At 38.8% G+C, this 14,675-nt stretch overlaps 1 protein-coding gene across 16 annotated transcripts in view; it reads left to right on the plus strand.

Annotated features, from left to right (window-relative positions):
* Positions 1 to 14,675, plus strand: part of AFG2A (AFG2 AAA ATPase homolog A) — a 226,725-nt gene that overhangs the window by 64,732 nt on the left and 147,318 nt on the right. For 2 of the 16 annotated variants that reach the window (XM_062621662.1, XM_062621667.1), the window contains one exon: positions 1,850 to 1,898. The exons of 9 other annotated variants lie outside the window; for them this stretch is intronic. In XM_062621662.1, coding sequence (XP_062477646.1) covers positions 1,850 to 1,885 — 36 coding nt within the window. In that variant the 3' untranslated portion in view covers positions 1,886 to 1,898. Of the gene's footprint in view, positions 1 to 1,849; positions 1,899 to 9,635; positions 9,771 to 13,228; positions 13,380 to 14,675 lie in introns of those variants that run through there. 5 more of the 16 variants (XM_062621665.1, XM_062621659.1, XM_062621661.1 and 2 more) reach the window with 5 other exon arrangements.

Consider the following 14,675-nt stretch of genomic DNA (forward strand, 5'->3'; position numbering starts at 1 on the left):
ATTTTGTCTGTGCTCATGGGATTCAGTGTAGTTTAAACCAGAAACTGTCCTGGTAGGCTGAATACTGAAGAGCTGTATCTTCGCAAATTCTCTGTTAGTACAGGAGGGCTTGGCTCCCACTTTTAAAGTATCTTGTGTATTGGTATATGAAACATGTGTTCTGTGTATTGTATCAGTGCAGATTTTTGCATATTTATTTTGCTTTTTAAAACCTTCTTCCTCACTTTGTTCCTCTTTCCCCTTCTCTTCTTTCACCTGCAAGTTTTGCTGTTCCTTAATTAAGCTCCATTGGTTTTAGTGTATTAACCACTGTGTTTGAATTCAGCTTATTTAATTTAAAAACCACATGGATACTACTGGGTTGTCTGTTCTGCTTACGCAAACAAAATAAAGCAAAACTGCAACCTATATTCTTTGTAGTAATTGCCAAGTGTGGAATAAAACTTCCTTCCCCTCTGGTTCATTTGGATTTGGAGGAGTCGTTTGGGCAGAGAAATAAGAGAGGTTCATCAAGTTGATCTGACCCCCAAAATTACAGTGTAGTTATGGGACAACCTTAAATTAAAATGGCTTGTTTTGATGAAAATAAAAACCCCATGATATAGCCATTTGGCAGAATCAGTAAAGAAACTTTTAATTTCTTGCCTGTAGCAAAAGTAAATAATATTTCCTTTTTAAAAACATCAAAGTTCTGTCTTTCTGAAGGCTTATGGAAGAAATTCACATATTTAGGTTTGCAGTTTTAAAAGTTAAAAGGAATAGGAAGGAATCTTGCATATTTATTCATTATTGTCTGGAAGTGTGTATGTGCTGTTATAAAGCAGGTGATGCTACAAGCATATTTAGCAGTCAGATGCAGTGGCACAAAATTAGCTCACTACCATGTGATAAATTTTCCCATTTACATAGCTGTTTATTTGTGATTTTCGTTTTGGTCAGGTACATTTTGCTAAAGGCTCTTTCTGTGTTACAGCTTTGACTTGGTGAGATTTCAGTTTATCCCAAATATGGTGTAGGACTGTAGAGGTACAAATCACATATCCCGTCAGTCATGTGCTAAGTTTCCACCCCTCACTGTTTTGATCAAAGATCATAAAACACAATAGGTTGGAAGGGGCTCCTGGGGATCTTCTGGTCCAGGCTCCTGCTTGAGCAGGGCCAGCTTCAGTGCTAGGTGAGGTTGCTCAAGGCTGGTGCAGCAGGGTTTTGAGATTCTCCAAGGATAGAGATCTCACAGCCTCTTAGCATCTGCTGTGCTGTTTGACCATCTTCACCAGGAAGATATTTTCCTTGCAGTTAGCAGCCTAGCTCTGTGTCTTCTCAAACCATCCCACCGCTCCCTGCTCCTTTAGGTACATTAATGCAGATAGGGTTGGTCATGGATTTTTGAAGGAGAGCATCGGGGTTTTTGTCGTGGTATGATTTTTTCCCCCTCTTGTCCCTAGTACTCAGGTGGGAACCCCCCCCAACTGACTTGCGCCTGAAAGAAGGCTTATGCTGAGTGCTTTAGGATTCTGGAGGAGGAAATGTAAATATCTTGCTTTTCAGTCTGCTCTGCATTGGATTTGGCTCAAGGGCGAGCAGTCGAGTGTCCCTTGGCCTCGCAGTGATACATTGTGAGGGAAGTCCCAGACAGGGAAGGGTGGTATCTCTCTGGCTGTCATTTCTCAGCATTGCTTCTGTGCAGTTTTCATCCAGATTTGGAAGACAAGGCACAAGATTGGGTGCTTTAGAAGGAGGTGATGCTGGTACTGCTTCATAAAGTATTTTATGACAGTTGAATAAATTAGTACTAAGTAAACACTAGTTAGAGTGAAATCTTTTTACATTCTTAATTTTGCACTGCTAGGTTACTGGAGATGGAGTCTGTCCTTGGGACTGGTAGAGATAACTAACAAGTAAGTTGCTAAACTGCTTTCCCTGCCTGGTACTGTATTACTGAGATCAGTTTTCATTTGCAGGTGGGCTTTGTAGGTGTCATGACAATAGAACAGGTGGGAAAGTGTTTCAGAAGAGGAATCAAAGTACATAAACACAATCGCCGTGTCTCTTTATGCTGCTGAATTATTAGTTTTTTACTTTAAATGCTGAAATCACTCTCTGCTAGTCAAAGGGCACTCCTCATGTTCTTGTAAAGCCCTGGGATTAAGAACAGAAAGTGAGATTTTGTGGGTCTCCTCAGTCAGCCAGCACCTACAGTAGTTACATCATTTTGCCCAGGTGCAAGTGTGGGTCTTTGAAATAACAGGAGATGTGGAATTTCTTTTGAAGACAAGATTGTCCTCAAGCATATAATAAATTTTCAGGAAATAAAGCTTTAGGGAAAAATGATATCAAACTACATGCCATTGGAAAGAGGATCTGATATTCTAACATAGTTTCACAATCTTGGCACCATCGTATTTTCCATCAGTTGTTTTTCTCTGGTATGTGTTTGGGTTTCTACCCTTAATCTTGTTGAATTTGCAACTCTGACTAGGACAAAGAGGTGCTCTGGAACGTAGCTGTTTCTCAAAGGACTAATTTTGCCATTGTTAATATAAAATGTATACACTTTTGGGTGATTAAGAGCTTATCAATTTTATTAAAAAAACAAACCAAAAACCAGAGAGAGAGCAAAAGTGTGACAACTTTTGAATCACTTAATTCATTCTTTTCACCTTCCAAACTGAAATGACTGCATAGACACAGATGATGAGCATAGCTGATTACTGGCCGAGACTTCCAAGCTGATGATTTGATGCTGGATTGTACAGTGAACCCATAGTCCCTAAAGAGCCTGAGCACTCTGTTTGAATGCAGAGGTAGTTTCTGTGTTCAGGTACATATGTATGAAGTTTCTCTTTAAGTCCAGAACTTGTTTTTAAGATTCACCTGAATTCCTCTCTCTCCCTTCCCCTGCCTCCTTCCTCACTGATGAAAACTTTGTTTTCTCATGAGTACAGCAAATATTTCCAGGTGTGCAAAAGTGATTTTTGTTTCCAACTATTTGATTGTCAGAGTGTGGAGAGCTGAGTAGTAAATCAGCCTTAAGGCTGCTATGGTTTTAAAAACCAAAATCTTAGTGGTGACAGCTGAAGAGCACAGTGACTTTTTCACTCAAGATTTATTACTTGCCTGAAAAGAAGGGTTGGAGGGAAAACTTGCTGGGCTGCATATTTTCTTCTTTGACAGATAGACTATAGAGCCAGGATAAGTTGGCTTCATTTTGTCTGTGAAAACATACATCCAAACAATGTATGTAAAAATATAATAGCTTTACTTCAAATAGAACAGAAAAGTAAATATGCCTGCTCCTATCCTGTATAAGGGAAAGCGTTCCTTACATTGACTCAGTCATATATTTTAGCATCACTAATACCATAAACTTTTCTGCGACACATACCAGAAAACTTTTGAAGGTATCAAAGCTTATTTGTTTCATTAGGAAAAGTACAGATATGGGATGGTAAAGGCAGAGGGCCAAAGTTTGTTCTTACTCATACCTCCTAGACTCACCAAGTCTGGATGAGGAACGCAGGGTGTCAGAAAGCCTCCAGGTTATTAGCAAAGTGGAAAATTCAAAAGGTATTAATGTTTGCTATGTAAATACCACCCCTCAGTTCAATGAGTCTGTAACTTTGACACCAGGTGGGGTCTTTGTTTTACTTTTTCAACAGTAACATGGAAATGACACTGTATTTGTGAGCTAACCTGGGAACACAGAGTAGAACCATAGAATCATTAAAGCTGGAAAAGACCTTTGAGATCATCGAGTCCAACTGCTAAGCCAGTGCTGCCAAGTTCACCACTAAACCATGTCACTAAGCGCCACATCTACACACCTTTTAAATACCTCCAGGAATGGTCATACGGGATTAAAATGAACCAAGCTTCTAAAAATGGGGTGCATTTGAGCAGTACGTGAGGACTGGGTATTAATTCGTAAGTGTTGGGTTGGGTCAACTCTGTTTTTCACGACAAAGCAAACAACTTCATCTAGAGAAGTAACACTGATTTTATGGTTGAGTTTCATGTACCCATACAGATTTTAACTGCTAAAACTTTTGTGCATGCTTATAAAGGTACAGGTTTTCACATCCTACTAGAGAACAGTCTACATGATGATAAACCATTCCTTCTAAATCCTTCCAGTTCACTCTTCCCACTTTGTGTCACTGTTTGGATTGTGCAGGGGAGGAGTACAGCTGAGTAACCCTCCAGAGACATGTGGCTTGGCTATGTTCCTGTAGAAGCATCCTCAGGAGCTGTCAGGGCCTTGGTAGTTTGTAATTGGGGATACTGGGTTTCACAGCAGATAAGCAAAGCTCAGCAAGGCATATTTCACAGTCAGGCGTGTTGGATGGCATGCATCTTATTATATTTAATAAGCCTCATTAGGCTACTGATAACAGCTAAGGAAGAGATGTTCCAAAAAGTTTTAAATATTTATGGAAGTGATGCTGAAAAAGATGTTAGTATAGTACTGTGAGCTACAGAAGCTAGAGGAACAGCCGCAATTATGGTACTTGGGCTGTAGCCACGGACACACTCAGGACTTGCTTTGCAGTTGGTCTTCTGCCCAGCTTTCCTCTTTGTGGATGCAAAATGCACAGTATGTATGGAGTTTATTGTGTATATTATATTGAAAGAGAATTATAGAGAATGTTGTTGTTTGAGCACACATGAGTTAAGAACTGTCATAGGTAAGATTGTGTGTATAATCTTAATTAATTCTTCTTTGTGCATATGCATCAGAATGCAATCTTTATGTACATTAATTAAAGTGGTATTCATTGTGCATGATTAATTAAATTGCATTAATTTAGAAAATTATTTTTACAAGTCATTATGATTGCCTCTCGTTACTTTAATGCCTAATTTACTTTAGAGGGCTTTGATTTACACTATTTAAAATCAGATGAGCAATTTCTGGGGGGAGCATTCAGGTTCCATTGTTCAGTGTCATATTGAGATCTTTGTGGTTATCAGCAGTACTGCACTCTCTAGGTCTGCCACAGAAAACATGCTTGCTTGAAATAGGTGATAAATTGACAAAGTTATTGATAATATATTGATAAATTCTTTTGCTGTTCTCTGTGGGGTGTAATGTGAAAGAATGGTAATGGGTAGATAAATTACTTTTTCAGTGGTAATGTTTCTTCCAACATTCCATAAACATAACTCCTTCTTTATATTCTTTCTTTGGTATTTCTCCATATTCAGTTTGCCTGCTCTCTCTTTATGCAGTATTCTCTTGGTCTGTATTTCCTGCGTCTACTGACTTCATGATCTTCAGCAAACTGTTAATCTAATCTCAATATGATTCTTGATTCTAGTCATTTTGCTCAGTTGATACCTTTATTTCCCTCTGCTTGTGCTTCTCATTGAATGTATTCCTGCCCAGCCAGAATCCCCCAGTCCTCTTTTTCCTCCCAGGTTTCCACATGTAGACTTCTTTCTTAATGAGTATCAGTTTTGCCCCAGTGTCCACCTTGGCTTTCAGTTTGTTCACATATCAAACTTTTTTTCTCGTGGAGTCAGTTCTGGTGTTCTTCGTCTGCTCCTCCTGCTTGACTTGATTCACGTAGCTCCAGTAAGGGGAGAAGTAATTTTCCTGCTCTCATTTTGAGAGCCTGGATCCATCATGACCTGAAGAATCCTGAAGCCTTGGTAAGGATCTGTCTTTGAGTGGTCAAAAGTTGGAAAATGTATCTGCAGAATGTCAACAAACCTCACAAAGCTATTTCAAATTGAGATGTTTCGAGTCTTTCTAATGTGGTCAGGTCTCAGCACCTCCCTTCAAAGGTTAGGGTGAAAAAATTTTATTTTTATTAATTTTTAAAAATTGTAAATAAAGTAACGTTTTCCCCTGTCTCTTTCTCATGCAAGAGCTGAAATGTTTTGACTGGAATTTTATAAAAAAATCAGTTGAAGGCAGCCAGCCAGCTTGGAAAGGACAAGAAGTTCAAAGCTCAGAATAGCATGAGGTACTAAATGCATGATCTTAGAATGTAGAATGTTGACTGACTTTTATAGTAGGTGTTGATACTTCTCTCTCCCCTGATAAGGTGGAAGCCATTTCAGTAAAAATGGAAGCCATGGTGAAATAGAAAGCCCAGCATTGTATATATAACTGATTTAGTATCAGCCATGCTGGAGTGCAGCCTGGGAGGTTGAAGTGGCCAGCGTACAATTTCATTGTTTGATGGAATGCTTTAAGGCGGTGACGGTTTCAGGTTTAGGTTTAGAAAACCTCTGAGCTTTATAATGAGCAAGTTGGAGTATGATCAAGCTTTATATATTAGTAAAGAACTCTGAAGAGATGTTGAATTTGGGGATTAGTTGATACACACTTGTTTCTCAGTAAGGATATTAGTAATCTTTTGCTTAAGGTTCTTTCTGAATATTAGATGCTATCATTAGTCCTTTCAGTTGATTAGGACTATTTTTTTTTGTTTATGAAACCTGTGTGGGGAGAAGGAAAATAGGACATCATAGGCAGAATTTCTGATTGATTTTTCTTTTGCGTTGAAGGAGATCAGGCTTTACATCATCAATGATGAAAGCTGGATGTCTTGCACATGTGATGTACTTGCTGCGTAAGGATAAGTGAAAATACCATTTATGTGCAGTACATATAACAATAAAAGATAATAGCTTCGTTCAGGAAAAACAGGTTCCTTCTTAAGATTTTAATTATTTAAAAAAGTTCTTAACATTCAAGCGAAATGAAGGTAGTACTATTATAATAAGAGAAAAAGGAACCACGAGAGATCACTGATTCATAATATGTCATTTTCATAAGGTAGGTGGAAGGAGTGCAAAGCCTGGGCTATATAAACATCTCTTGTGAACAGTGGAAACTTGGTGGATGACTATTTAGGTCACTGGAGTACCTCAGGGTTGCATGTGCCAATGTAATTTAATAACAAAAGCTTGTTTGAAGCTTTGTATGATTTGATGTATGTACAGTTGTAAGAGTTGGCTCAGGATCTCAACAGTTTGCTAGATTTTTGGAATAACCTAGAAAAACGTGTATGTTATAAGGTATTTGAAATTGATTGAGAGAGAAGGGTCTGAAAGTCAAATGAGTATTTTGATTGGGTGGTGCCAGAGAATGGCTGGTAGGACTCAACAGTTCTGGAAATCTGGTGACTGCTGCCTTTGGGGGTTATGTTCTTACTTTGTTGAAGAATTTAATTAATCAGGGTGTAGTTACTTCTTTGTTTTAAATGTGTGGCCCTCTGTGGCAAATTAAGCTTTGTGCTGCAGAGAAGCATATACCACATGTACGGCTTTTAATGCCAAATCATCCTTTGTGCCCCCATTCCACACATCTCTGTTCTCTGTTTCTGGCAAAGCAGCTGGTTCTTAAAACAACTGATACGCAAACCTGAATCTTTCTCTGGTTCACACCCCTCTACCTTTCTATGAGTTATATAATCTTTTCTTAAAAAAAAAAAAAAAAAAAAAAGAAGACTAACAGTAGAGAGAAAAAAACCTTCTGAATGACTGGAGTCAGTGAACAAGGTGCAGAATGAAAGGAGAGCCACTGTGCCTTAAGCAGAAAATGTCTTGTGCCTTTGATCATCCTTTCTGTCCTTCTCTGAACCTTTTCCAGATCTATTATATCCTTGCTGAGAGAAAGGGACCAGGACTGCTTACATTATCCAAAATGTGGCTGCAACATGGGTTTGTATGGTGCATAATGATTCTTTCTGGTTTGGTCTTTACTCTTTTATTAGTGGTTCTGAATTTTTAACACTTGGTTTGCTTATATTTGATCACTGTGAATAGCTGAGGTAAAGTGTTCATCACTGTCTATTAAAACTAGAAGTGGTAATGATTCATCTTGCAGCCCATCCGTTTATATATGAAGGAAAGATTGAATTTCCCAATTTTCCATGTTCATTGCTTTGCATTTACTTATATTGAATATTATCCAATTGCTAAGTCTCCTGAGAGTCTTGGACAGTTCTTTACCCTTAGTCTTCATTCTTGTTGCTTTGAATAACTATAATCAGGAATGATGGCTCCTGTATTACGTAATTCCTGTGGTATTAAACCTCATAAAGGAGATGCAAAGTAGATGAGATGAAGGGGTCTGTAATGTGTCACGATAGAGAGGTAGCACAGGAAAAGTCCTTACCCTGCCAATACATGCTGTTATCTATAGACAGATCCTGACAAGCACAGTTGGACTCTCACTGAAAACAGAGGAATGAGAGATAAAGCATCACACAGTATAATGAGATTAAGACAGTTTGAATTCCTTTGTACACAGGTTCTGTGGAAGTCTGGCATTGGTTTTGCTATGTCTTGTCAGAAATGAGCATGATAGGTGAGCTGCAGGTTCTGATGTTGATACATTTGGAATTAAGTACTGTGAAGGGGGGAAAAAGCCACCAAACCAAAACACAATAAAAAGCACAGATTAGTTTCCAGCAGGCTAAGAAATACATTGTTTTGAACAAAGCATGCCTTTCTGTTAGAGCTCTTGCACACTAGCCAGCATTTATTCAAAATAAGCAAAACAAAATTATAAAACCCAAGTCTTTTAAAGAGAAAAACTATTCTAAAAGAAAGCTGTCTGTGCACCACAGTGTACCTTGTTGTGTGGAGAGCATGAGCATGCCCGTATTTTCATAATGAGAAAATAGTAAAGCAGGTAGTCATTGAGAGAAACTAGCTGGTATGCAAAAAGCAATCTGTGAGGAGGACTAAGTCTTCACAACAGGCAGCAACACACGCAGAAAAATGCTGAATGCCAACCAGTCTGGGGAAAACACATGTCTGACAGTGATATACAGAAAACGGAGGTTATCACAGGGTTGGGTCTTGCAACGGAGAGTGTGTACTTGAGATTGCAGATAGCTTAGCTGTGTTTTAGAAGTTGTTTTTCTTAGCAGTGAATATTTTTTGCAGAAGTCACTGAGCGAGAAGAGGCAGTGTTAGCCAGTTTGCAAGGCAAGTCTTATTCCATTACTTCACAAGGAGGCACGTGAGATATGTAAGCAAGAACACACACCAGGGTGTGTGTGTTCATCAGTCAACATATGAGGTGTGTGTAATTGGCAACCACACATCTTGGAACATGTTACTGCACCTATAAAATGGCCATTTACATTAGTTTTATTAAGGTATGTAAGTGCTAGCTTACAAAATTCTAATTTTTTTAAATGAAATTGGAACACCAATCTTCTGTGCATTTAATGATGAAGTGTGTTAGTCTTTAAATGCCTGTTTTAGTGCTTAAGTACCATTTTGATCTGATATCTGAACTTCTCTGTTGAATTCATGCACTAATGATGCCATTTGAGTGTGTGTGAGAAAATGTATAGCTGGCTTCATCCTAGATTTCTCCACTGATTCCTATTCCTTGCGCTCCTCAGAACTTCCCTGCCTGTATTTAGAAACAGTGCATTTCCCGGGGGAACTAGAGTGCAAACTTTTTCTTCACTCAGAAACATTGGCTGCAGAGGATATTGTTTTGGTTCTGTGCAACTGAAATCAAGATAAGCAGTTCATTTCTTAAATGAAAGGTATGTCTTAGCTAGATCAGAGTACTGGCATGTGGTAAATAATGCACTTACATTGTTTGGAAAATAACTAATGGGTTTTTATTGTCTTGCTCGTGTGCATTTTGCTATCAGAATGTAGACTTGCCACATGAACAGGAAGTGTTTTATGCTATTGCTTCAACTGCCTCCTCTCCAGAAAAAGTGTTGTCAACGAATGAAAGAGCGCAAAGAATTGGTGTGAAGTGGAAATAGGTTATGCTCTTCACTGCAGTTTATTGCTAGCGTTGTGCCTTTAGAAGTTTGGCACCTTCTTCTTGAAGACGTATATATCCTTTGTGCATGAAGAACAAAAATGTTTGTAGTAGTGATGGGAACAAAGTAAACCATCTGTAGTTGCTGTAGGCACTGTGGGACGCTGTTCTGTCACTGCTTCTCAAGAAAATTGTTGATTTAACATTCACAGAGGACAAAATTCTTCCCTCTTCTATGACTGTGAAACCCCACTACATCTGAAGAGATTTCAAAGTTCTGACTGAAGGGAAAGTTCTGTGTTTCCTCTTTCTGGGTTACTTTCAGTTCTTGTGGTCAGAGCAAGAAAAGGAAAAAAGCCACCACTGAAGGTCCTAGATTGTTTGCAGGATTTCTACAAGATCATTTAGTTTTGTAAAGAATAGGAATTGGTTCTGTTTTGGTTTTTCATGTGAAAATAGTGTATGTTTCACAGAAAATGCCACATCACAAATAAAGAAACTGTTTAAACAGACACATTTTCACAACAAAGGCATATTTTGATGTGATCTGCCAGCAGGGCTGTGACAGAACACAAATAATGTAAGTTCTTGGAAAGAAAAAATATGAATTGGAGCCTTTAACCGTCTGTGTCACCAAATATATTTTAAAATAAATTATTTTAATTAGTACTCTTCTTAGAGAATAGAAGTTGTGGTTTGCTTCAGAACCTCCAGGATTTGTGTACCTGGTGTGCCACCTGAAGTTCTGGGCTTTTAGAAAAACCCAAACTCATTGTTCAGATATCAGCCTGTTTTTTTTTGTGTCTGGTTGTGTGGGTTTGGGTTTGGTTATGTTTTCCTTTGTTGGTTGGTTGGGTTTTTTTGTGTGTTTTTGTGGGGTTATTTTTTGGTGGTAGGATTTCCATGGGTTTAGTTACCTTTATAACTGTTTTCTTTTCACCATAAGCTACTGTATTCTGTGAACTGTTTTCTCTCTCCTTTGATTCCAACACTTGAATCATTTATGCATAAGCTTTGCTTTAAAGATAAGCATTTGTTTGAATGTTTTGAGAACTGGAACTTTAGGTACTAGGAAAAAAGTGGCTAAAGTAAGTGTCTGATTAGCCAGAAATACACCATGGAATACAAACTGGGCTGAAACAGTCATTGTTTTGGCAAGTCTGAACCCTTTGAGTTTTAACAGTCTTCTTATTAAAATATATTTATATAATATGTTTAAGTAATAGCTTATTTAGGTATAATCATTTGATTCCTCTCCTGCCACCCATTTTTCTCATATAACAAAGGAATGAAAGAACTACAGCTTTGCTAAATGAAAAATTAAAAAGGAAGGTAGGATATAAGAGCTCTCCCACCTCATTAAAAATTAGGGAGAGAGTGAAAATAAGCAAGGTATTTTCACAGCCAGATGGTTGTGGTGCCCTGAGATTATGACTTTTTGTACACGCACAGTTTGCTCAGTCACTTAACTGCAGACACTTAGATAAGCTAAAGCTATTCTTACATGCAAGAGGAGAATAAATTTCTTATTGCTTCAATTTGAGATGAGATATGCATCTAAATCGTGTGTTGTACTCATAAAAGCGTTCTTGGTTAGGAAAAAATCCCTACAAGTCTTGTCCTCATGCGCAGTGTGGTCTCTTGCAAAGTGGCTGGTAGGTATAACTGTATTCATGCCTTGATTCCATCATTTCAGCATCAGCAATCAAATCAGCCCTTTGCAAAGTATTTGCCATCTTGAAGGAAAGAAACCAGCAAACTATGAAGGTCTTGAAAGTGAGTTTGGTTTCTTTCATGTATGTATGTGTGTGTTTCATTGGGATACAATGAAACGAAGACTTTACATAATATCAAAAATTTGTGTGGCAAACGGGATTGTTGTGATGTTCTGCCTTGCAGAAGAAAATAAAGGTAGTCTATCACTATTTTATATTTTCCTTATTTTTTTAGTAGTTGCTTCAGCTATGTTTCTCTTTAAGGAGTAGCTGTTGTACCTAATTCTCTGTTTCTTCATATCACAATGGTCCTGTGTGTTAAATACTTTTGTTTCAATAGTCATCTTATTAGTCATCTTACATTTTCTGTGTTTGTTTATCTGAAAGTTAGCTGAAGGATGCTAATTATCAAGACATCTGGTGTAATTTGATTTATTTAAACATAAATACCTGTTATCTCTAATTTGGTACCAGGAAGTGGAATAAGAAACTGGACATTTTGAAAGCTTTGTGCACGTTTTTAAATGGCTCTTCAGGTTGCCAAAACATGGGGTCAGCAGATGGCAGTCAAACCAAAGTTCAGTCTGTTAGCTTGCATGAAGATTTCAAAATATTCTGCCTGTAGGAGAAAGTGGAGAGAGAGAGACTGTGTGACTGTGAGAGAGTTGTGTCAGAAGAGATGTTCTTACACATTTGTAAATAGATATCTGTTTGTCAGACCCTAGGAAAGAGAAGTTTTGATTTCTGCCTGTCTGGGATTTGCATGTGGTTTTTGTTTCAGGGCTTTGTACTTTGGAAGCTCTTGATTGTTTTTTTGTTTTTATTTTTTCTTTTTCACTACAGCTGTGAATATTTTGAAAAGAGCAAACTAAGATGAGGTTTTCTCACAGTCTAAAATCTGTCTAGTGGCTGAAGACTATTCAGTATTATATGGCATTTTTATTTCCATCCTCTTCTAAATAGTTGTGACACTTGCACACCAGTACAGATGCATTTGAGTAGTTGATAAAGTAGTTTCCTGAAAGTGCGCATTCTGTATGACATAGTTGTTACAATGCTTAGCTAGTAAAAGCATGAGAACTGAAGGGAGTTGCAGAGTGCAAAATATCATTAAGCATTTATGGAGCTATTATTTTATTACATTTTCATGTTTTTGTTTTTCACTTTCAAACACATCATCAATCTTAAACCCCTCTTTTTTTTCTCATTTCACCCCTCATTTTCTCATTTATATTGCAAATTCTGTCCTCTGTTGTGTTCTGTCTGCTATTAGGAAGGGAGGGGAAAAAAAACCAAACCAAAACAAGAAAACAGAAAACCTTGTGGGAAAAATTCTCAAAGGTTTTATCATGAGTCAGTATTTTCACTTCACACTTCACATCTCCCTTTCCCCTAAAGGGATTAACACTGCTTATTAGTTGATGAGCACAGTTTATACTAAGCATTATTTAACATATACTGGTGGTATTACTGTACTTCCTGTTTTGTATTCACAATAATAGGTTTCTGAAAAGTTGCCTTTGTATAAATACCTCACTGACATTTTAGGCAAGTATATTCATGTCTTGGACTAAGCACGAAAGAGTAATGTGTTGGAACACTGCTAAAGAAGGAAATCTCTTTATGTTTCATAAATGATACCCCTAAAGCCTTTTATGTTTTTTAAATGACAGCTATGCATTTGTTTTGTTTCTTTACTTCTTGTTATTCTGGCTTAAATTGGCTCTAATAAGCCACAAAGGGAAAACTGTCGTTTCAGCAAGGAATCTTCTTTATGACAGCTGTCCTTTGCAAGCAAGCCTGAAATACTGTCATATGGAAAAGCAAATCTGCAGCATGTATCAGAATGTGTTAAAAGAAAGTGAAAGCTTCAGAATAAATTGGAGCTATTAATGCAAGTACTAATTTCCTTGTATATCTATTAGTCCCATTTAAAGTCGCTTGCAAAGAGTAAGGGAGGGGACCTAAGGAGTAAGGGTTTTCACCAGACTTCATGGCTAAGGTTTGTCTGTAGTGGTTATGGAGCTGCAAAGTTCTTATGATTGTAGAATCATAGAGCAGTTAGGGTTGGAAAGTACCTTAAGATCATCAAGCTCCAACCCCCCTGCCACGGGCAGGAACACCTCACAGTAAACCATGTTACTGAAGGCTCTGTCCAAGCTGGCCTTGAACACCGCCAGGGATGGAGCATTCACAACTTCCCTGGGCAACCTATTCCAGTGCCTCATCACCCTTACAGTAAAGAACTTCTTCCTTATATCCAGTCTAAACTTCCCCTGTTTTAAGTTTGAACCCATTACCCTTTGTCCTATCATTACAGTCCCTAATGAAGAGATCCTCCCAAGCATCTTTATAGGCCCCCTTCAGATACTGGAAGGCTGCTATGAGGTCTCCACGCAGCCTTCTCTTCTCCAGGCTGAACAGCCCCAACTCTCTCAGCCTGTTTTCATACGGGAGGTGCTCCAGTCCCCTGATCATCCTCGTGGCCCTCCTCTGGACTTGTTCCAACAGTTCCATGTCCTTTTTATGTTGAGGACACCAGAACTGCACACAATACTCCAGGTGAGGTCTCACAAGAGCAGAGTAGAGGGGCAGGATCACCTCCTTTGACCTGCTGGTCACGCTCCTTTTGATGCAGCCTAAGATACGGTTGGCTTTCTGGGCTGTGAGTGCACACTGCTGGCTCATGTTCATTTTCTCATCGACCAGCACCCCCAAGTCCTTCTCTGCAGGGCTGCTCTGAATCTCTTCTCTGCCCAACCTGTAGCTGTGCCTGGGATTGCTCTGACCCAGGTGTAGGACCTTGCACTTGGCATGGTTCATAAGGTTGGCATCAGCCCACCTTACAAGCATGTCAAGGTCCCTCTGGATGGCATTCCTTCCCTCCAGCGTATCAACCGAACCACACAGCTTGGTGTCATCGGCAAACTTGCTGAGGGTGCACTCAATCCCACTGTCCATGTCACCGACGAAGATGTTGAACAAGACCGGTCCCAACACTGATCCCTGAGGGACACCACTCATTACTGGTCTCCAGCTGGACATTGAGCCATTGACCACAACTCTTTGTGTGCGGCCATCCAGCCAGTTCTTTATCCACCGAGTGGTCCATCCATCAAATTGATGTCTTTCCAATTTAGAGACAATGATGGCCAAAGCTGATAATGCACAATGGAGGTCATGTCAGAACTAAGTAGGTTTTATTA

The sequence above is a fragment of the Pezoporus occidentalis genome, unplaced genomic scaffold (assembly GCF_034315485.1).
Source record: "Pezoporus occidentalis ecotype Australia unplaced genomic scaffold, CSIRO_AGI_Poc_V1 ctg230, whole genome shotgun sequence".
NCBI lineage: Eukaryota > Metazoa > Chordata > Aves > Psittaciformes > Psittacidae > Pezoporus > Pezoporus occidentalis.